Source organism: Oncorhynchus nerka, linkage group LG6 (genome assembly GCF_034236695.1).
Source record: "Oncorhynchus nerka isolate Pitt River linkage group LG6, Oner_Uvic_2.0, whole genome shotgun sequence".
Classification (NCBI taxonomy): domain Eukaryota; kingdom Metazoa; phylum Chordata; class Actinopteri; order Salmoniformes; family Salmonidae; genus Oncorhynchus; species Oncorhynchus nerka.
This window is the reverse complement of record NC_088401.1, coordinates 53755629-53780292: the sequence shown is the minus strand read 5'-3', so window position 1 is coordinate 53780292 and position 24664 is coordinate 53755629. Positions and strand designations below refer to the sequence as shown.

The following is a 24664-nucleotide window of genomic DNA, read 5'->3' as shown; positions in this document are numbered from 1 at the left end:
CTCAATCATAACAAGATATATTGTGGCTCTATAAACTAGTAATGATGGTTTCTGAGCTGAGCGTTTCGTTGCCTGTGGTCTTTGTACCAACGAGTGCCAATTCACATTTTTGTTGCGTAAAATAGTTGCTTCCAGGGACTACAGATTAAAAACCTACCTAGCTAAATCTGGTGGATTGGTATGTTGTACATTGTCCGTGACAAATAAACGAATAAATGAACGTTTCGTGTAATTGTCCACTATTTTAAATGAGTATGAATATTATTTTTTCGTTGCATCTGTTGCTAAATGACTGATGAAATTAATCAACGACCAACTACACAACTAAAGGTAATTATGATTTCCCGGGACTCAAACATGGTAGGCTAATGCGAATAACGCTGCAGCCAATTAGAATTACGCATACAATGCCATCTCTCCTTCGCAGTATTTCCCCCAGATATCGACTAGTACACGAGGCCTATTGGTTTGCATTCCACTGCGCATCTGTCAGCGCAGCAAAACTTTAGAAAGGTATTTAAAACACCCCTTTTGAAAAGGAATAACATATTGAAGCATATACAAGCAGCCGTTCATATTGATCCGTTAGCATCTGGAACATCTGAATGTTTACGTATCCACTTAAGACATATTTTGTAGGCAAGTGCGCTGACATTCGTTGTCAATTTCAACAGTTTTTGCCTCTCCATCTCGTGCATCCAGGTGAGTTATTTCCTTTAGTGGCTTGGGACTTGCTCCAGTTTCCGTGGACTGCGATTTCTGGGCTATATGCTTGCTTGGACTACTTGGAATACTTTGACTATATATATAATACTGTAAGTTGTCTGATTTAGCTGGTCTGTAACATTATGTATGTCAACGATATTTGATATAAAGAGCGTCTTTTGGGACTGTTTCGGTAATTGGCACTTGTGCGTAAAGGTTATGTACTTTATTAGTCACTGAATTGTTTCAAAGTGTACAGATGATTCGAATAGCAAACGGCGAACCATAATAGCATATAATGCATTTACATCGTGAACATTGGTTTGTCCATATGTAGGTATAAAATAAATAGCACGCTTATTTAGGCTGTTGGTTTCCTCAGACAGTTTTAAAGGAAACACTAGCCTACAATAATCAAACAATTTAATAGATGGTGTTTGTCAATGCTGCGTAATCTGCTGCCCGGCCACTCTTCTTGATTCTACAGTAGGCTACTTGACGCGGAGGTCACAGCGCTCCTCACGCTCCCCATCCAACGCGCGCGTTTAGAGCAACGGTGTATCGAAGCGGATTTACTATAAACAATTGATTTTCATGCCCAAAATGCATGCATTTTATTAAACGTATAGAGCTAAACGTAGCATCACCGACTGTGCATGTGTGTTAGGGATGGAATACAGCGCTCACTTTGTGGATCCTGTTGATCTGTGTGTTATATTTTCCAGCGTGTGAAATGCCTTGGAAGAGCTCGTGTTGAATAGAATAGTCACCATAGGCTTCAAGAAAACCCGGTTGCGTCCGTTGTAGTGGATGGCATTTGCGGATACCCCATGTGGAGACGTTTGCTCCTTTGATGTAATCTTAATGTGATGCACTTTCCGTTTTTCTTTGACGTCGACTGACACGCGCATGGAAGCCCTGCTCTTATTTTCTTAGTTTTTTTTTCAGTTCCTTTGACACAACCGAGAGGGTCGTGATTTTTGCATGCAACATAGCGGGATTCATGTTGGAAGCGTTTTTCTTTATCAATGTGCATTGATGTAGCAGAAAACGTGGAGGAGATAAGGTAAGACAAACTAGATTCACACGCTTTTATGGTGGTGATGGTCCATGGATACCAAGGCGTTTCTTTACCAATTTTTCAGATGCGCTTTGTGAACTCAATTGTGTAGGTAGGCTATGTGGGTAGAATGTATCAATAACTGGATATATCCATTGACAGCTGGCGTCATACATCATATGGAATCATATGGCCCCACAGGTCTGCTTTGTTTGTAGTCCTCTCTTGATACAACTTGCTTCATCAAAATAAAACCTTAAAGACTAATTGCACTGTTTTCTAATTGTCTAACAGAACCCTTATCTCAGCACCTGGTAGCTTTGGAAAGGATTTCATTGAAGAAATTGTCTGCAAGCGATTAAACGGATTTCCATTCTTGTCTAAATCGGGAATTACACATCCAAACTGGGATCTATGAGCGGAAAAGTGGCGAAGCCAAAAGAAGATAAGGATGCTTCCAAGGGTAAGAGGCAAGCCTGGCAACGCACAGATTGCTGCTCCTAAATCACTGGTTTAAAGCGACCGTGCGCTCATTCATCTCCCACACATCCTCTGCTCGCCCTTTGAGATTTCTGAAAACAATAGTAGGCCAGCTACTGAATGGCACGGCATATGTGGCTTGCTGGTGTCATTTCAGACTCAACCAGTAGCCATCTAGAATTAGCACATGTTATAACCTGCTTATAACCCAATGATTACGCAAGTAGTGTATCTCATTTATTGGTTTCATTATTTAAACAATAAATATTTGATAATATTACATTAATTAATTCAAAACCAAGAACCATAATGAAAATCAAACCATGTAGTGTTTTTTAATGAGCATTGGTTAACCTACATGAATAATGGTCATGCTGTCGCTTTAATGTGAAGGCAGTGAACAACAATGTCACTGGCATCCCTTTGAAATCCCCTCTGTTCTTGCTTGCATCTTTTTTTTTTACGTGGGTTTGCATTTGACCAGCTTTCAACATCATATTCTAATCACACACAGGGGAGTTCTACGCTAATATGACGTGGGCACACCATTTGTTTTGGTAGCTCGTGCGCTAATGACCCATTGCGTAAAAATTAGCCTCTGCACGTCTCTAGAAAAAGCCTCGCTTTGTGTCGGGATGTAAACTGGCGAGCCATTGCCATGGAGACAAAGGGAGGCAAGGTTGCCAGAGAAACCTCAGCGAGATTAGTCGATGTGCGCGCTCTACACCGAGGTTGTCCATGACAGTTTGGGGGCTGGCATGCACAGGCTTTCATCCCTTTGTTTTGATGATTGCATATTTTTGTCAATTGAAGCAATCAATGGCAAGGCAACCCATCAAAACAGAATGTATCCAACAGCTACTGGAAACTGACAAAGAGGCAGCCAATGTGGAGTCATATTCAATTACAAAATAGTTTGTTCAGGATTCATCTGCTTTATATTAGTACTGTAGGCTATGTTGAATTTATTAATAGCCTATGATTCCATTGAAAGGAATGTTTGTTTTGATTATGTGCTTATTGAAAGATGATCATAATTAAAACCAAAATTATATTTGAATTATACCCACCAGCTTCCCTGCTTGTCATGTTTCCTGCTTTATTTGGTAAATACTGCGCTATTCGCCCTAAACAGATGAATATGGCTCAGTTTGACCTCACATATATTGTTTAATTCATGTCTAATACACTATATTCCAAACATGTTATTCTGTGACATTTCTCAAGCGCCAACAGTAAGAGTGTGGACCTTTTTCTTTGTCCTCCAATAATTGTTTTCCTTTTTTATTCAGTCCATTGCTTTATCACTTGCTTGGTGAATTGGACTTGAAGCCTAATGCAGTTGACTTGTGCATGCTCTCACTTATTGAGATGTTCTCACCTCAAGTTTCACATGGAACTTTCCAGATCCCTAGGTCTGGGTTGAACCCCCCCCCCTCCCGCACACACACACACACACACACACACACACACACACACACACACACACACACAGTATCCTTGTCATAATACAGCATTATACAGTACCAGTCAAAAATGTGGACACACCTACTCATTCTAGGGTTTTTCATTATTGCTACTATTTTCTACATTGTAAAATAATAGTGAAGACAAACTATGAAATAACACATATGGAATCATGTAGTAACCAAAAAAGTGTTCAACAAATCAAAATCTATTTTATAATTGAGATTCTTCAAAGTAGCCACCCTTTGCCTTGATGACAGCTTTGCACACTCTTGGCATTATCTCAACCAGCTTTGTGAGGTAGTCACCTGGAATGTTTCAATTAACAGGTGTGCCGTGTTGTGCCGTGTTAAAAGTTGTGGAATTTCTTTCCTTAATGTGTTTGAGTCAATCACTTGTGTTGTGACAAGGTAGGGGTGGTATACAGAAGATAGCCCTATTTGGTAAAAGACCAAGTCCATATTATGGCAAGAACAGCTCAAATAAGCAAAGAGAAACGACAGCCATCATTACTTTAAGACATGAAGGTCAGTCAGTATGGAAGATTTCAAGAACTTTGAAAGTTTCTTCAAGTGCAGTTGCAAAAACCATCAAGCACTATGATGAAACTGACTTTCATGAAGACCGTCACAGGAAAGTAAGACCCAGAGTTACCTCTTCTGCAGAGGATAAGTTCATTAGAGTTAACTGCACCTCAGATTGCAGCCCAAATAAATGCTTCACAGAGTTTAAGTAACAGACACATCTCAACATCAACTGTTCAGAGGAGACTGTGTCAATCACGCCTTCATGGTCGAGTTGCGGTAAAGAACCACTGCTCTGAGGACAGCAATAAGAAGAACAGACTTGCTTGGGCCAAGAAACATGAGCAATGGACATTAGACCAGTGGAAATCTGTCCTTTGGTCTGATGAGTCCAAATTTGAGATGGTTGGTTCTGACCACCATGTCTTTGTGAGACACGGAGTAAGTGAATGGATGATCTCCGCATGTGTGGTTCCCACCGTGAAGCATGGAGGAGGAGGTGGGAATGCTTTGCTGTTGATACTGTCAGTGAATTATTTAGAATTTAAGGCACACTTAACCAGCATGGCTACCACAGCATTCTGCAGCGATACCACAGCATTCACAGCATGGCTACCACAGCATTCTGCAGCACCATTCTGTCTGTTTAACTCTTAGTGGGACTATCATTTGTTTTTCAACAGGACAATGACCCAACACACCTCCAGGCTGTGTAAGGGCTATTTGACCAAGAAGGAGAGTGATGGAGTGATGCATCAGATGAGCTGGCCTCCACAATCACCCAACCTCAACCCAATTGAAATGGTTTGGGATGAGTTGGATCGCAGAGTGAAGGAAAAGCAGCCAACAGATGCTCAGCATATGTGGGAACCTCTTCAAGACTGTTGGAAAAACATTCCTCGGAGCTGGTTGAGAGAATTCCAAGAGTGTGCAAAGCTGTCATCAAGGCAAAGGGTGGCAAGTTTGAAGAATCTAAAATCTAAAATATATTTTGATTTGTTTTACACTTTTTGGGGGGTACAACATGATTCCATATGTGTTATTTCATAATTGTTGATGTCTTCACTATTATTCTACTATTTAAAAAAAATAGTACAAATAAGAACAACACTTGAATGAGTAGGTGTGTCCCAATGTTTGACTGGCACTGTACATCAGAAGTGGTTATATCAACTAAAGTTTTAATCAACTTCATTTTATTTTAGCCTCAGACACTAACCAGCACCTACAGAGGAAAGTGAACGATCCACCGTGCATAGAGCACTATGTATTAGAGATGTCAATGATAGTCCATATGACCATCACTTTTTATTCACTGTCTTTGGAGTTTCAGCTTTAGATCAATTCCACTGCTCTTTTTAAGAACAATATGGGATTGAGGAAGGGAGTTAAACCCTGGAAATAATGGAATGAAGTTCCAGGCCTAGACTTAAGCCCTACGCTTGCGTCACAGTTCGACAAAATGTTAGCACATCTCACCAAACTCTTTGATCGTGGATATTTTCTTAAAGGATTCGATTCAATCCGTAGCGCTGAAGATCCGCGTTATGGCGCGATTGAAATGGAATGGTCATTTCTGAATGAGCCCACGTATGCAGTGTTTACCGTTAATGTCGTCCCGCGAACGCTGGGAACATTGCCTTTTACATTTAAATTGTGCTATAACGCGGATCTTAGTGCAGCGAATTAAATCGAGCCCCAATGCTCTCTGTTCCCATTAAAAAGGGAGTATGTGTGTGAGTAGCAGGACAGTAACAGAATAGAGGGATAATAAGAAATGCTATCTATTCTCTGTGCGTTGGCTCACTCAGTGAAAGGTCATGCTTCACAAGATAGGAGTACATCCTGTACTATTACATGTGATTTACAGAACGGTAACAAGAGAAAACCATGTTTTAGGCAGGGATACAGCCTCCCTCCAATATCAAAGCAGGCAAATCAGTTTGTGAGCTTCCCCGCACCCTGGTGAGCCTGAGTTGTCCGGACAGAGTGGTGTATCGAAGTGTCCCTGCTATCCCGGCCTCAACCCCAGCATCCCAGAGCCTGGGAAACCAACGGGATCAATGCTTGTTTACATAGTCATTATGTTGACATTTCTCGTCTCTCTTTTCTAGTCTTTGACTATAAAGCCTCTTGTTATTGTATGTGTCGTGGGTTTTCGAATATTCTTCTACAGAAATCACTTATCAAACGTGGCATCTCCTTTAACATATTACTCTCTCTCTCTCCCAGGCTTCTTTGTGGCCTGCTTTTTTTTATAGACTCTCAGACCTCTTTTGTTGTCTCTGTCAGTGCCTCTTTAACGGCATAAGCCGAGCAGAAGGTATAAGTCTTGCATATTTGCCGCCATATTAATTCAGCCCAGGGCAGCCACGTTGGCCAATCAATAGATATCCAGAGTTTGGAGTCACTGCTTCCTGAATCACAAAGGAGCCAGCTCTCCCCTGCTCTGCTGTGACACCTGCTCTAATCTCATTGGCTAAACAACACGCCGCCTACAGTATCATTACCATCTTTTGATCTGGTAGCTGGCTGGCTCTCTCGGAAGCCCATTTAAATAGGACGGGGTCGGTTTCAGCAAAGACAAAGGAGGAGATTAGAATAGTGCTAAAGAGGTTTGTTATCTTCTACACAAAATCGCCATGCTGGGGATATGGTGTTAGCTTAACGCTGCTGTTGGGTGATGTTATGGCGCTAACTCACTAACTAGTCGCTGAGAAGTGACAAGTGATCCTTGCGTACAGTAGGCTATACCATTCCGTCAAGCTAAAATATTTAGACTTGATCTTATGTCACTCACTTCTAAAGTAGTTATTTACCCCACAATCGCTAAAGAGAGAAAAAGTGCTTTTCTATGTGATTTGACGGGCAGCTACAGTGGAAACTCACCACAAAGCGGAAAACCTCAAATGTAAGTGGAAAGTTTGTAAGTCTCTATGGGATGTGTTGGATTTTGAATGATATTGCAAGTGGAGTATAGTTTGACTGTACGCCGCTGATTGAACCAGGCAGGATCTCGGTACAACGTCTCATCATGTCCTTGCTTCACAGTGATGTGGCCATGCACAGTATGTCTGACATAGAGTATATAACCCGATGAAATAAAGTGAAACATAAACTTACTTGCACTCAGCAGTACATGTAGTTAGTATTTTTATACTTGTTCGTTTTAATTATGCTGTGTGTAAACACTGCAAACAGGACATTTTCTAAGTCGATTTCCCAGCGTATAGACGAGATGTGGATGGAGATGTCGTGTCGGCAGCGCCAGGGCCAGTGTGCCCTGTCAGACCATTTTCACGGTGCTGACGCAGATCCGGCTACGCTGCCCCGAGGAGGCTGGCTCACAGCCGCGCATCAGAGACCTGCCACTCTGCATCGCGCCGCGCCGCCCTGAGATGTTTGGGAAAGTTAGGGGTCCTGTCTCTCCAGCTCCTCGCTCTGCCCGCCGTGCCCGGGCAGTGTGGGCACTGACGGACAGCCTCGCTAGCTGGCGAGGCACTGTAAGTGGTGCTTTTCTGTCTGTCTATCTGTCTGTCTCTGTCCTGCTTTGTCCTCAGCCCTTAAGAGGAGTGGAACACCATTCAGCACCCAAATGTAGGCTTCAGTATCCACAAGGCATATAGACTTGGGTGTTGTGTGAGTTGGCACGTGATTAATAAAGTGTCATGGTCCTTCGGTGAAGTGATTTGTCAACATTACCTTTTCCAGGAGTTTTTCTTCATTCAGTAAAGTTGCCATGACTGACCTGGTTGCTTTCAGTCAGTTCATTCCAGTAACCATCCATGGGTGCAAGGCCTTACCACGCAGTGTGTGTCATCCCCAAAACAATGATACCAAAAAGGTACTAGGTAGAGTAGATCTAGCTCCTCTCTCATTTCATCATTGTGTGGCCGGGGTCAGTGACCTGCCGTTAAAATCCCCTAAATACCTGGCTGCTATGATGCGTCAGCCAGTCTGGTCCGTGCCAATTCTGAAAGCTGTGTGTTTTATGAGGTGAATGGGTTTGTATAAAGCTCTTCCTCAATCCCTCTCATTCTCCTTATCTCTTTTCTCTATTCATCCTGACCCCCGGCATCATGGTCTACCGTTGCTCCCTTAGTACACATCTAAATCGGCCACATCATTTGGCTTCCTCTGTGTTCATTGGTATGCTTTAATCCTCATTCAAGAAAGGGCCAGGAGTGAAAACACAGCCCCGCGTCTCGTCTTCATCATTCATTCATTCTCAGATATTGAAATGCTCACACAGTGCCAATGGGTAGGGTTTGAGGGTATGTAGGTGTGGATTTGACTCAAATTAGATGTAGTGATGAACTGTAGGGGGATTGTAGCAAGTCAGGCTTGAAATGGTACTTATGTGATTATCCGTAAAGATGGCTTTGGCTGGAAGTTGGTTATTCGTGTCATGACTGATCTTAAATATTTATTTATTATTTCTAAACCCCGGTTCTCTTGTCAAAGTAATGGCTGAAAGGATCTCAGGACCTCTTTCATGTAGGTGTGGGATTATGTATCGATTCAGAGTGTTTGGATTCCAGCGGACTTTGGATTGTTTTACATCCAGAAATGCGCTACCCCACTCGGATGTATTTTTTTTCCTATCTAAAGATAATCCTCCATAATTGTGGTTATGTGTGTCAAACTGTGCTGATGACAATGACCTCTTTTATACAGAGCCGGGATATTATAATATTTCCGAGTACATGCCCCTACGTGTGTTTATGCATTTTGGGTGGTGTCAGATTTTTATTGTGTTTTCATAGCGGCCGTACTGACATATAAGATACATGCGCAGTAGGCTACATAGGTTACTGCCCATTCACATGAAACCCCCTATTTCACAAAGGCTACTCCATAGTGGGACTGTGATGCGGACAGGCAAGACATGGCCATGTCCCCCATTTAGAAAAAGATGTTTGTTTTCCTGACTGGCCTATTAGGACTAAATCTAGCACACTGACCACGTCAGCAAGAAATTGGCCACTCATGGCTAGCTTTATTTATTATTGTCCCACAGGAGCTATCTTGACGAAAGAGAGCCTTGTATGCTTTCTCTGCTTTCCACCAGACAGAGATGAACCATAGTACATCACATAGAGTGAAATATTACCTGAGTAATACCTCTGCCAGGTGTATGACAATCTTCATAATCTTAATGTTGGTATAGAAGGCAATAAGATAGGAACAGAGGGGGATCAGCCAATCAGAGCCACCATGAGGATGGAGTTAGGAGCTCGGCTGTCTGACAGTTAGAGTAGATGTGTGTCAGAGCTGACTCATTTAGCTGTAACCCTTTAAGCAACACCGAGCCACAGCCATTAGTTTAAGCCTTTTAAATGAGAATGAGTACAGGGAGCCACAGCCATCAGTTGAACCCCTTTTAAATGAGAAGGAGTACAGGGAGCCACAGCCATCAGTTTAACCCCTTTTAAACGAGAAGGAGTACAGGGAGCCACAGCCATCAGTTTAACCCCTTTTAAATGAGACTGAGTACAGGGAGCCACAGCCATCAGTTTAACCCCTTTTAAATGAGAAGGAGTACAGGGAGCCACAGCCATCAGTTTAACCCCTTTTAAATGAGAAGGAGTACAGGGAGCCACAGCCATCAGTTGAACCCATTTAAATGAGACGGAGTACAGGGAGCCACAGCCATCAGTTGAACCCATTTAAATGAGAAGGAGTACAGGGAGCCACAGCCATCAGTTTAACCACTTTAAATGAGAAGGAGTACAGGGAGCCACAGCCATCAGTTGAACCCATTTAAATGAGACGGAGTACAGGGAGCCACAGCCATCAGTTGAACCCATTTAAATGAGAAGGAGTACAGGGAGCCACAGCCATCAGTTGAACCCATTTAAATGAGACGGAGTACAGGGAGCCACAGCCATCAGTTGAACCCATTTAAATGAGAAGGAGTACAGGGAGCCACAGCCATCAGTTTAACCACTTTAAATGAGAAGGAGTACAGGGAGCCACAGCCATCAGTTGAACCCCTTTAAATGAGAAGGAGTACAGGGAGCCACAGCCATCAGTTTAACCACTTTAAATGAGAAGGAGTACAGGGAGCCAGAGCCATCAGTTGAACCCATTTAAATGAGAAGGAGTACAGGGAGCCACAGCCATCAGTTGAACCCCTTTAAATGAGAAGGAGTACAGGGAGCCACAGCCATCAGTTGAACCCCTTTAAATGAGAAGGAGTACAGGGAGCCACAGCCATCAGTTTAACCCATTTAAATGAGAAGGAGTACAGGGAGCCACAGCCATCAGTTGAACCCATTTAAATGAGAAGGACTACAGGGAGCCACAGCCATCAGTTGAACCCATTTAAATGAGAAGGAGTACAGGGAGCCACAGCCATCAGTTGAACCCATTTAAATGAGACGGAGTACAGGGAGCCACAGCCATCAGTTGAACCCATTTAAATGAGAAGGAGTACAGGGAGCCACAGCCATCAGTTGAACCCCTTTAAATGAGACGGACTACAGGGAGCCACAGCCATCAGTTAAACCCATTTAAATGAGAAGGACTACAGGGAGCCACAGCCATCAGTTGAACCCATTTAAATGAGACAGAGCAAAGGAAGCCACAGCCATCAGTTGAACCCCTTTAAATGAGATGGAGAACAGGAAGCCACAGCCATCAGTTTAACCCCTTTAAATGATTTGGATCACAGGGAGCCACAGCCATTAGTTTGAGTGTTAAGAGCGGACCCAGTGACAACGTGACAGAGATAGCGACACACATGGTCCACAGGGAGCAGGTGGCTGGCTGCTGATGTGTCGCCGTTGTCGACAGAGGACAGGGAAGAAGGACCAAGGGGACAGTATGAGAGGCACAGCTGAATTACAAGTGGAGCAAAGCTTTAGATGGACAAGACAAAGAAATGTAATTCGTTTCAATGTACAGTATGTAGTAGATACAGAGTTGTCCTATCCTACACTAACAAGAATTTGAGATATACAGTATCAGCTGAATGAGTGATAATTGTATCTGAAAGGCAGAGGTCTTCTTAGCTAGATTTTTTAAGAATCTTTCCCTCTAGCAGGCTTTAGTTCCTGATCAATATACAGTACAAGCCGTCTTCAATATAAGTTGCCCCTCCCTCGCATGCCTGCCTCAACTTTCGATTCCTGTTTTTCTGCAGTCAAAAGACTACAATAGCCAGAAGGCTGTTGACAAGCAAGGCAACTGTGACGGCAGTTGTTAAACATAGCAGTCATCCTATTTCCTCTAGTCTCAAAATGATTCAAAGTTTTGTTTAATTTGTTTACTAATTGAGCAAATCAAATCAAATCAAATGTGATTTCAAATCAGCGTTGTTGCGTGAGCCAGGTGTGGGAGAGCTACTATAACGCTCCGCAGTTTGCAGCCATTTCGCCAACGCAGGGGGTTCCTCCACATCCGTGTAGGCCATCATTTTTTGGGACAGCTGGGACACTTTTTTCGGCTATGAACCCAGCATGAACTGGCAGGAATTCACCCATTGGGTGTTGCGTTGACTCATCTGAGCAAGGAAACACGACCATAGTGTGAATGTTACATTTTTAATTGCAGCTGCTTCACTATTCTATGTCTTTATGTCCAACTAGGGACTGGCAGGGGACACCTCTGGTGAGGCAGTGATTTGTTGTCAGTTGAGGGGTAAAGTGAGGCCACAGAAGCAATTATCAGAAGGTCAAAGGTCACTAAGCAGCCTCAGGCAGTGGAAGAGAACTGGGCGCTAGCCTAGCCTGTTGGAGCTCAATCACAACCACACTGCACTGCATAATTTCAGATATTCAAAAAAAGACCATTTCAGTTTCTCATTTCAGTCTCATTTCAGTGACTTCTTCAGTCTCGGAACAACATCCTCAGTGCTGGTGTCCTGACTCCTGTCCACGTGATATCAAGGTCTAGAAGTCATGTCGTGTAAAAGGCTTTTCCGGCCCCGGTGGATGGATGCTCCATTTTAAACCAGGAAGCCGGAGGATTAAAAGAAAGTCCGGACACACACTAATTAAAATTGGATTAAGGCGAGGTAAGAATGGAAGGCAATAAGGCTGGGGCCAGTGGTAATAAACAGAACAGTGGGCTGTAGGCTGGAGAATAATAAAGCAGGGCTTGAGGGGAGAGCAAAGCAGCGTAGTGTGGGCCAGAGTGCTGTACTGTAGTTGAGTGTGGTCGCCTCTGGCTTTGATGTGGCTGAGATTAGCATTAGCGTAGTTAGCGTTAGTGTTTACATAAGCATTAGCATAGCCGTGGCTATAAAGCCTGAGCTGGCCAAAGACTCTTTGGCTCTGAGTAGCCTGGTGTGCGCTAACCCGAGTGACAGGCTGCCATCTCCTTACCACTAACCCGCCGCCTGGGCTGGGGATGTTATAACGAGATTATTTTCTTCCCGCTTCCCTTGTCCAGCAGCTCATTTAACCAGCACATTGAAACCAGGTCTGGGCCTCCTCGCGTCAGCTTTCAGCAGCCCACAGACTACGCCAAGTTCCCGGGACGATGACAACACAACCTAAATGTATACCATTAGCAATTGGCATGCCTTAAAACACATTTTCAAGACAAGGCGAATTAGGCTCATCTGTAGTGCTGAATGTGTAGGATTGTCGGCTGGCTGAGGGTTGAGTGAGAGTGGAGCGTTGAGAGCGCAGGCAGCATACTATAGCATGAGTCGGTCCTCTGCATGTGGTGGGGACATACAAGTGGATTAAGCGGTTTGAGCTCTGCATGTTGTTGGATTCGGGGTCAACTTTGAACATTGTTATACGCATAAGCACAGTATATATTGGAGTGAAAGAGACAGTTTTTTTTATGTCAGAGGTTAATGGTTCTCTGTAGAAAGACAGATGGCTTTGGAATGTGTTGGGTGGACGGGAGGAGGTCACAGGATTGCTATAGGGGAAGCGGATGGACATCTGTGGATTAGGCGAAGGAGGGGTTGAGGTCAGGTCAGATCCCCTGAAGTGAGAAATGATGGTTTATTATCCTATCACCCTCTTCCTGTCGAAGCATAAGATGTAAGGATTGGAGAGAAGGAGGAGTGCCTACAGTGGAGTATATATACTTGTAGTGGTGAAGACATGTCTTTGTCTGAATTACAGCTGTGTCGACCCTTTGGGAAGAATTAGCTTCTCCAGTGTCCGTGAGTTATTTACTCTGAAAAATTAGAACCTAACGATGTTGTTAAGTCAAGGCGTGACTCCCCCCTGCCCAGCCTGATTTGTTAATGCCAGCAGCATACCACCCTGCACACCACTGCTGGCTTGCTTCTGAAGCTAAGCAGGGTTGGTCCTGGTCAGTCCCTGGATGGAAGACCAGATTCTGCTGGAAGTGGTGTTGGAGGGCTAGTAGGAGGCACTCTTTCCTCTGGTCTAAAAAATATCCCAATGTCCCAGGGCAGTGATTGGGGACACTGCCCTGTGTAGGGTGCTGTCTTTCAGATGGGATGTTAAATGGGTGTCCTGACTCTCTGAGGTCATTAAAGATCCCATGGCACTTATTGTAAGAGTAGGGGTGTTAACCCTGGTGTCCTGGCTAAATTCCCAATCTGGCCCTCAAACCATCACTGTCACCTAATAATCCCCAGTTTAAAATTGGCTCATTCATCCCCCTCCTCTCCCCTGGAACTATTCCCCAGGTTGTTGCTGCAAATGAATACGTGTTCTCAGTCAACTTAAATGGTAAAATAATGGATAAATAAAAAATGCCCAGCCTGCTTGGTTAATGCTATTGATGATATTGATCTGCGGGTCACTCAGCTCAAAATGGCAGTTTTATCAGGATTCAGACATGCACACCCCCACAAGAGACCTATGCGATCCATGGTTGAGTGTGTGGGTACCTTGTTTGGGTGTGTCAGAACTGTTTGGTTCCTCTGTGGGCTGGCTGGTAGAGAGAGTGGGCAGACCTTCAGAAGGCAAGCTGCTCTCTGATTGGAGGAGAACACATACAGCATCGACAGCTGCTCTCAAACAGCATCGACAGCAGTCGGTGGGATAAGTGAGTGTGTGTTTTATCCGCTTTTCGTCAGCACGGGGTAGGCCAGGGTAGCAGAACTCCGGTTTGGGAGGAGGTGGAGGCTCTGCATCGGCTGACTTGCTCTCCATCTGCTCTAAACTGCACTGTGTGTGTACTGGCTGGCACAGGTGTGTGACAGGCAGCAGCAGATCACTGTCACAGACCACTGCAGAGTAATCAAGGGGGATTTGGTTAAGCCACTAATTAGAACTGCCATGTCCAATGACGGGAGTGGAAATAAGAAGGGGAGCAGGTGACATCAGAAGATCAGTCATTTAATAGGATCAGATTATGATAGGACACGTTGAGTGGGTGATTCAAAAGAAATATTCAATGTTTAAAGGATCTCTCTGCTAAGTATTGACTTCCCTGGAGCTAGAAACATAATATAGATTTCTGTTAGGGCCTATTCTTCAGAGACAAGCGTTTAATTTTGCTCCCCAGATGAGATGAGAGAAGACGAGAATTGCATTCAGAGTGAAACACATTACGGATGGGATTGGACACAGAAAGGATAGAATGGGGAAGAGATTAAGGATGAATTAATCTCGTAAATGATTATCAACTGCTCAATCGAAAACATGTAATGTGTGTGTTAGTGTGTTTGGTGTGAACCCGATGCGCATTGCAGAGTCTTAACTGGGGAGATGGCTTTCTGTTTTGGGGAGGCAAAAAAAATACATTGTGAGGATGATTTCTAAATATAGCAGCAATCCTTCGCTGGTCCCTGAAGCCGATTTAACACAGTCTGGATTGGTGAATATCACAGCTACATCTCATGCCTCTCTCTCTCTCTCTCTCTCTCTGTCTCTCACTCTCTCAGGAGGGAGAGATCATTTACATAATGAGACGCTGCCACGGCAACAAAACCCAAATAAGCATGGGATCAGTCAGCAGGGGCCTCGGAGGTTCCTCCCTGACACACTCTACTGCTTTGGGGGCCACAGCAGGAACAGACACACTCATCGGGGGCCCCAGAGAGAAGGGCCCTATAGAGGCAGGGGTTTGATTGAAACAGAGGGGGGAGGAGGAGACAGAGTCAGGGAGGACCAAATGAGCTTTTCAGAATTCATCGATAAATTGGCCCACATGGAAAACTGAAACCATAAATGACCTGTTAGTAGGAAATACCTTTATTTCCATGAAAGCTTTAAAAAGCAATTTTGGGGCCTCCCGGGTGGCGCAGTGGTTAAGGGCGCTGTACAGCTGTGCAGCGCTAGCTGTGCCACCAGAGACTCTGGGTTCGCGCCCAGGCTCTGTCGCAACCGGCCGCGACCGGGAGGTCTGTGGGGCGACACACAATAGGCCTAGCGTCGTCCGGGTTAGGGAGGGTTTGGCTGGTAGGGATATCCTTGTCTCATCGTGCACCAGCGACTCCTGTGGCGGGTCGGGCGCAGTGCATGCTAACCAAGGTAGCCAGATGCACAGTGTTTCCTCCGACACATTGCGGCTGGCTTCCAGATTGGATGCGCACTGTGTTAAGAAGCAGTTCGGCTTGTGTTTCGGAGGACGCATGACTTTCGACCTTCTTCTCTCTGGAGCCCGTACGGGAGTTGTAGCGATGAGACAAGATAGTAGCTACTAAACAATTGGATACTACGAAATTGGAGAGAAAAAAGGGGGGTCTATTTTTTTTAAAGTAATTTTGGGTTGACCAAAATTAGATATTTTCAAATACATCCAACTTAAAAGTTTTACACAAAATTTTGATTTGAAATCTTTTGGACATCTGAGCAATCTTGAGGGTATCCTATACAGAACCTTGCAGAGAGCCTATACAACTGACAATCTTTTATAAAAAAATATAAACAATCAGTTATTTGAAAATAACAGATATTGGCACAGTATATTGCGAATGTTGGAACATAACTAATGAGATTACAGTTAACATAAATGTACGATTAATCCAGTATAAATTATTGTATAAAATGTATTATAGAGACAAAATGCACAAATTCTACAGTACAACGGCAGAATCATGTCTTTATTTTTTATTTAAAAAATTGTACTTTTTACCCCTTTTTTGTGATTTCCAATTGGTAGTTCAGTCTTATCTCATCTCTGCAACTCCCAAATGGACTCGGGAGAGGCGAAAGTTGAGACACGTCCCTGCCGTGCCGCACTGCTTCTTGACACACTGCTCGCTTAACCCGGAAGTCAGCCGCACCAATGTGTCAGAGGAAACACTGTACAACTGCCGACCAAAGTCAGCGTGCAGGTGCCCAGCCTGCCACAAGCAGTCACTAGAGTGCGATGAGACAAGGACATTCCGGCCTGCCAAACGTTCCCCTAACCCGGACAACACTGGGTCAATTGTGTGCCGCCTCATGGGTCTCCCGGTCACTGCTGACTGCGACACAGCCTGGGATTTAACCCGGGTCTGTAGTGATGCCTCTAGCACTGCGATGCAGTGGATTAGACCGCTGCACCACTCGGGAGGCAGAATCCTATCGTAAGTGTAAAACTAATAATGACTCAATAACCCATGCTATCTGGGAATACTATGTCTGGAATTTGTGGGAGGAGCTAGAAAGTTGGATGTCAGAAGTATTCAAATGTAAACCTACTTTAAGTCAGTCTGCCTGTATATTTCAAGACAAGGCATATGAGTGTGTAATGAGATACCCAATGGGCTGGGCAATTATTTTCTCATCACCCCTTTGAAAGAACGTATATTAAAAATGAGGAAATCAATTAATCTGCCATCATCAACACAATGAAAAAATCGAACAACTTACTATTTAGATATTGAAATAGCATGAACGACCGAGAAAAATTAATTGGTACAATTGAAGGCCATGTGGCAAACAATAATGCAGGCACTAGGGATGGAGGTGTGAGCATGGGGGTCTGGGCAGAGAAAATTAAGTTGTTGTTTGTGGACATCTGTACATTTGTATTTGGTGTGAAAAATTAATAAAAAATGACAAAATAAATATTATTTAAAAAATGAATTTAGAAACTAACATTACAGGTGGATGGCAATGAAAACTGTACCGCAGAGGCACAAAATAAGTTAGAGGAAAAACAAAAAGAATTGGAGAAACTTATTTAAGAACGATCAAGTGTCATATATTACAAAAATGTACCAAATTCTTTTAGAATCTTCAAAAAATGGTAGACTATCAAATACGTAGCAAGATCTGATTTCACTATTACTGAAACAGGACCCAGGTGGTAAGTATAAAAGATCCAGTTCACTTAACAAACTGGAGGCCCCTTACACTTCAATGTTGTGATGCAAAACTCCTGGCAAAATGCATTGCACATAGAATTAGAAAGGTTTTACCGGACATTATTAATCATGATCAGACAGTGTTTTTGCATTGATGATACATTGGTGATAAAATACAACAATTACATGAAACAATAGAACACTATGAAACATCAAAGAATGCATGCCTGGTCTTCATAGCAGATTTAAAAAAGGCCTTTGATAAAATACGACTAGAATGTGTATATATAAATGCCTGGACTATTTACATGTTTGTGAATCTCTTATACAATGGGTTAAAGTTATGTATAGCAACTCCAGATGTAAAATATTAAATAACGGTTACTTATCAGAAAGTAGTGAACTATCAAGAGGAGTTAAGCAAGGTTGTCCATTCTCTCCATATCTATTTGTTTTGGCTATCGCGAAATGTTAGTTATTAAAATAAGATCCAACAATAAATCAGGGGCTAGAAATCCACAGCTTAAAAACAAAAATGTCAATGTATGCCAATGACTCTACCTTTCTCTTAAGTCTGCAATCTGGATCCCTGTATGGTATCATTGACAATCTGGATCCCTGTATGGTATCATTGATAATCTGGATAATTTCTCTGGCCTCTCTGGACTAAAACCTAATAATATTATGTATTGGAACATTAAACTACACAACTTTTACATTACCCTGTAGTTATGACCAATAAAATGTTCTGATGTTGAAGTAGACATACTTGGTATTCATATCCTTAAAGAAATAAACTCACTACAACAAATTTCAATAGAAACTTCTCAAAAATAGACAGATCTTGCAACCATGGCGAGTTAAATACCTGTCTATTTAGGGAGAAATCACACTAATGAACTCTTTAGTCATATTTCAGTTTACTTATCTACTTATGTTGCTGCCTACTCCAGACGACTTGTTTTCAAATTATATGAGCAAAAAATATTTAACTTTATTTGGAACGGTAAGCCAGACAAAATGAAACGTGCTTATTTATATAATGAATACGAGTTTGGGGGGCTAAAATGATTAAATATTAAAGCATTAAACCTCTCACTAAAAGCTTCAGTCATACAAAAGTTATACTTAAACCCAAACTGGTCCTCCAGCAGATTAGTAAGAATGGCTCACCTGCTGTTCAAAAATGGCCTTTTTGCCTTTATCCAGATTACAACCTCTCATGAAAATGAAACCTTGTTCAAAGTATTGCCTTTTCTGAAACAAGCAATACAAAGCTGGTTAAAATTGAAATGTCATCCTCCTGAAAAGACAAATCAAATATTACAACAAATATTATGGTTAAACTCAAATATATTTTTATGAAAAACCATTCTTAATGGATAATTACATTTAAAAAAAATCTTTGCTAATGATAGTATGAATAGGAATGGTGAAGTTATGTAACACATGCAGCTATCAAAAATCTATGGGAATGTTTGCTCTGTCCAAAACTATGACCAACTGATTGCAGCATTACCGCAGAAATGGAGGAGACAAGTGAAAAGGGTAAAGGTAGGGACATTGCTTGTCTGCCCTATATTAAAGACCAAAATTGGTGAAAAAAACTGTAATGAATAGAAAAATATACCACGTTCATTTTGAGGACCAAAATGTTGACCGTTGAGCCATACAGATAGTTCCAATTCCATGGCACATGGTTTTTGAACTGACACACAAAATAATGCTCCATTCAAAACATCAAGTTTTCTATTTAAAATTATTATTATTATTATTATTATATTATAATTATTATAATAAATTATTATACAATAATTCTGGCCACCAACAGAATGTTATATATATATATATATGGGGCATACAACCATCTCAGCCTTGCAGATTTTGCTGCAAAGAGATTTGTTATGGTATTGCCCCTATGTAAATTGTTTCTGGTCACAGGTTCAGGACAAATCACAACGTTCACTTAAAACTAACAAATAGCACTGTTGGGCGAGTTGGAAGCCATGGTCAATTAATTAGCAATATAGTAATACTCTTATATATATATATATATACAGTTGAAGTCGGAAGTTTACATACACCTGAGCCAAATACATTTAAACTCAGTTTTTCACAATTCCTGACATTTAATCCTAGTAAACATTCCCTGTCTTAGGTCAGTTAGGATTACCACTTTATTTTAAGAATGTGAAATGTCAGAATAATAGTAGAGAGAATAGTTTATTTCAGCTTCTATTTCTTTCATCACATTCCCAGTGGGTCAGAAGTTTACATACACTCAATTAGTATTTGGTAGCATTGCCTTTAAATTGTTTAACTTGGGTCAAACATTTCGGGTAGCCTTCCACAAGCTTCCCACAATAAGTTGGGTGAATTTTGGCCCATTCCTCCTGACAGAGCTGGTGTAACTGAATCAAGTTTGTAGGCCTCCTTGCTCGCACATGCCTTTTCAGTTCTGCCCACAAATTTCCTATGAGATTGAGGTCAGGGCTTTGTGATGGCCACTCCAATACCTTGACTTTGTTGTCCTTAAGCCATTGTTGTCCATAAGCCATTTTGCCACAACTTTGGAAATATGCTTGGGGTCATTTTGTCACCAAGCTTTAACTTCCTGACTGAGATGTTGCTACAATATAGCCACATCATTTTCCTACCTCATGATGCCATCTATTTTGTGAAGTGCACCAGTCCCTCCTGCAGCAAAGCACCGCTGCAACATGATGCTGCCACCCCCGTGCTTCACTTTTGGGATGGTGTTCTTTGGCTTGCAAGTGTCACCCTTTTTCCTCCAAACATAACAATGGTCATTATGGCCAAACAGTTCTATTTTTGTTTCATCAGACCAGAGGACATTTCTCCAAAAGTACGGTCTTTGTCCCCATGTGCAGTTGCAAACCGTTGCACTTTTCGCACCTAAGTACGTTCATCTCTAGGAGCAGTCTGAGCAGTATGACGGCTGCGTGGTCCCATGGTGTTTATACTTGCGTGCTATTGTTTTTACAGATAAACGTGGTACCTTCAGGCATTTGGAAATTGCAAAAAAAAAAAGATGAACCAGACTTGTGGAGGTCCACAAGTCTTGGCAGATTTTCCCATGATGTCAAGCAAAGAGGCACTGAGTTTGAAGGTAGGCCTTGAACTACATCCACAGGTACACCTCCAATTGACTCAAATTATCTCTATTAGTATATCAGAAGCTTCTAAAGCCATGACATCATTATCTGGAATTTTCCAAGCTGTTTAAAGGCACAGTCAATTTAGTGTATGTAAACTTCTGACCCACTGGAATTGTGATACAGTGAGTTATAAGTGAAATAATCTGTCTGTAAACAATTGTTGGAAAAATTACTTGTGTCATGCACAAAGTAGATGTCCTAACCGACTTGCCAAAACTATAGTTTGTTAACATGAAATTTGTGGAGTGGTTGAAAAACTAGTTTTAATGACTCCAACCTAAGTGTATGTAATTTTCCGACTTCAACTGGACAATATGTGTCTAGTATCAGTTTAGAAAGGTTCATAATTCATGTAAGATATCCCAGCACCCTGAAAGCCCTCAGAACTGCCTCAATTTGTTGGTGCATGGACTCCACGAGGTGTCGAAAGCATTCCACAGGGATGCTGGCACATGTTGGCTCCAATGCTTCCCACAGTTGTCAAGTTGGTTGGATGTCCTTTGTGTGGTGGACCATTCTTTATACACAGGGGAAACTGTCGAGTGTGAAAAACCCAGCAGTTTTGCAGTTCTTGACACAAACCAGAGTGCCTGGCACTAGCTACCATACCTTGTTCAATGGCACTTACTTGTTTAGTCTTGCCCCTTCACCCTCTGAATGGCACACATATACAATCCATGTCTCAATTGTCTTAAGGCAAAAGCCTGTTTCCTCCCTTTCATCTACACTGATTGAAGTGGATTTAACAAATGACATCAATAAGGGATCGTAGCTTTCACTTGGATTCACCCGGTCAGTCTATGTCATGGAAAGAGCAGTTGTCCTTTAATGTTCTGTACACTCAGTGTATATTGAAATGTATTTTTTGTCATGTAATACTGTGTAGAACATGTATGTGAAATAAATGTATGTAGCAAAATATCTGTCAAAATAAGAGTGCAATACATGGTTGCTTAGGGTCCTTCAAAAGGGTTGGGGGTGTTACATAATACTTCTCTAATGTTTTATGTATGTGTTGAAATTGTCAAATAAATTCTAACAAAATAATAGTCCCTAACAGCGGAACTGACTCTCTGTCATAAATGGGATGAACACTGCTGAGGGGAGACTGAAAAGGTTACACGAATAAGCACAAAACAATTCAGCTTAAAGGTTACACTGGGAAATGAAGACACTGTGCTCCCATTCCTCACAACTCCAACACACCCTGGTTCTGTAAGAAACCTACTGTAGTCTGAGTCTCACAATTGGCCTCCTGAGATTTTGGCCACCATCTTGGATGAGATTTTGGCCCTCTCTTTAACAGAGAGGGCCATACTTCCATTTGGTTAGAATGAAGTGCTGTGTTTTAATAGCCAGGCAGGGATACACAAAACTGTCACGCCCTCCACTCTCTAACCCTGGAGCTGTGTCTTTGTGCTTGGTGTTCAGTCTCAACCACTAACACAGGACATTAACACACTGCAGCCACACCACATCTCTGTTTGTGGTCTCTGTCTTTTATTATTCAGAGACAAAACACCTATCTCAAGCAATCAGAACTCTCTGTGCCGTGCTCTTCTGTGTGCACTCAAGGAAGTCCTGAGTGTGCGTGCGCTGTGACCTCTACCCAAAACCGCCTTAAGAGATGATTCTCATTTTCACACTGTAGCCTGTGTGTGTGTGTGTGTGGCTCTCTTTCTGCCATGTTGTTCCAGTTCTGCAAAACCTGAGTCTCACTGTTCTCTCTCTGTTCTGTTTCTTAACCAGAATGAAAGGCATCTGCTGTTTGTTTATTGCCCCAGGTTTGGCTGTACACAAGCAGATAGGATTAGGGGTTTATGAGTGTGTTTAGCATGTTCTGTCCCTGTGTGTGGGTGTGTGTCTGTCTACGTTAATGTGAGTGTGTGTGCATGTACAGTATGTGTGTGTTTGTGTGTGTGTGTGTGTGTGTGTGTGTGTGAGAGAGAGTGTGTCGTGAGGCACAAGCCTATGTGTTGCCCCTGAGGGTGTACACATAATTGAGTGTTTGCTGTGTGCTGCACCTCTCTCTCTTCTCCCGCTCTCTCCCTCTTTCTTCTCCTACATCTGTCTCCTACAGTAGCAGCTCTGACCATACTTACAACCAATGGGGACAGAGAGGTCCTCTGTAGCTCAGTTGGTAGAGCATGGCGCTTGCAACACCAGGATAGTAGGCTCGATTCCGGGGAACACCCGCACGTTAACATTTGGATTCAAGCTTCTGCTGAATGGCATATATTCATAGTTAGAGGGGGAGCATTCTGTAGTCTGAAGGTCTTACCATTATGATACAGAATGTGTCTGTACATATGAATTAATCAGAGACGGGCTGTCTGACTGTATGAAAGCACTGTCACAGTCACTATGTGACACACTGGTGGGGGTGTGTAGGCGTAAATAACACACAGGCTACATATACTGTGCACACTACTCTGTAAGGCGTTGTTAGTCGAGACACTTTTTCGTAATTATGAGGAATATTCAATATAGCTTACCCAGCTTTGACAATCTATATCAATCTATATCTATATCAGTTTGTGGTCACATATGTTTGTGTTATGTATCTTCGTAAGATCAGCATCAGATCAGCATCACTGCTTCGTTTTGGGTCATAAAGTCTTTTTTAGCCTGTGATTATCATTGTGCTCGTTATAGAGGAACAGACTGCTTTTGTAGCACCTTACAGGGGCCATATTCAGGAACATAAAACTGTTTTTCTCACCATCTCAATATAGGCAAATATCTCAGTAACAGCTCACAGGGTGACACCAGTGCCAGACTTTGGTGTTGGGGAGAGAACACTGAGAAACAAACTGTTCTGTTTTCTAGCCTAACGAGGCTTTGAACTTCTCTTTCAAAGGCCTTTATCTTTTCATCCCAGTGCAGGGGAAGAAAAAGACTGTCAGAATGAAGGGAGAGAAAGAGTAAATGAGAGGCGCTAGGTGGAAGCTCTGCTTTTATCTGGCCTGCTAATAAGGCGCTGTGGCTGGGGTGCGGTGGCTGGGGGAGGATAGGGACTGGGTAATGACCATTGGCATCCCCCTTAGCGTGGGTGACGACCAAGCCCACACGTGGTGCCCACCTCCGGATCTCCCTATGTGAGACCCGTCTGTACCCCCAACCACCCGATAACCCTTCCCCGCCCCTGTCATCTAGGGGCTACTATCTACATAACATGACATGCTCGTCAAACTTCTCATTACAAAATCATGGGCATTAATATGGAGTTGGTCCCCCTTTTGCTGCCATAAAACCTCCACTCTTCTGGGAAGGCTTTCCACTAGATATTTGAACTTTGCCGCTAGGATTGCTTCCATTCAGATACAAGAGCATTAGTGAGGTCAGGCACTGATGTTGGGCGATTAGACCTGTCTCGCAGTCTGCGTTCCAATTCATCCCAAAGGTGTTCGATGGAGTTGAGGTCAGGGCTCTGTGCAGGCCAGTCAAGTTCTTCCACACCAATCTCGACCATTTCTGGTCGAAATTGTATGGACCTCGCTTTGTGCACGGGGGCATTGTCATGCTGAAACAGGAGAGAGCCTTCCCCAAGCTGTTGGCACAAAGGTGGAAGCACAGAATCATCTAGAATGTCATTGTATGCTGTAGCATTAATATTTCCCTTCACTGGAACTAAGGGGCCTAGCTCGAAACATGAAAAACAGCCCCAGACCATTATTCCTCCAACACCAAACTTTACAGTCGGCACATTGCATTGGGGCTGGCAGCATTTTCCTGGCATCCGGAAAACCCAGATTCATCCGTCGGACTGCCAGATGGTGAAGCGTGATTCATCAGTCCAGAGAATGCGTTTCCACTGCTCCAGATTCCAATGGCAGCGAGCTTCACCACTCTAGCTGACGCTTGGCATAGCGCATGGTCATCTTAGGCTTGTGAGCAGTTCTTGTGCTGACTTTGCTTCCAGAGGCAGTTTGGAACTCGGTAGTGAGTGTTGCAACTAAGGACAGCGCTACGCGCTTCAGCACTCAGCGGTCTCGTTATGTGAGCTTGTGTGGCCTACAACTTGGTAGGTGAGCCGTTGTTTCTCCTAGATGTTTCCACTTCACAATAA

At 42.9% G+C, this 24664-nt stretch overlaps 1 protein-coding gene across 2 annotated transcripts in view; it reads left to right on the top strand.

Moving 5' to 3' along the window:
* The first annotated feature begins 1262 nt into the window (after positions 1-1262).
* LOC115130634 (fibroblast growth factor 13) overlaps positions 1263-24664 on the top strand; it is a 191160-nt gene continuing 167758 nt past the window's right edge. For both annotated transcript variants that reach the window (XM_065019673.1, XM_065019671.1), the window contains exons 1-2: positions 1263-1771; positions 2060-2228. In XM_065019673.1, coding sequence (XP_064875745.1) covers positions 2180-2228 — 49 coding nt within the window. In that variant the 5' untranslated portion in view covers positions 1263-1771; positions 2060-2179. The remainder of the gene's footprint in view (positions 1772-2059; positions 2229-24664) is intronic.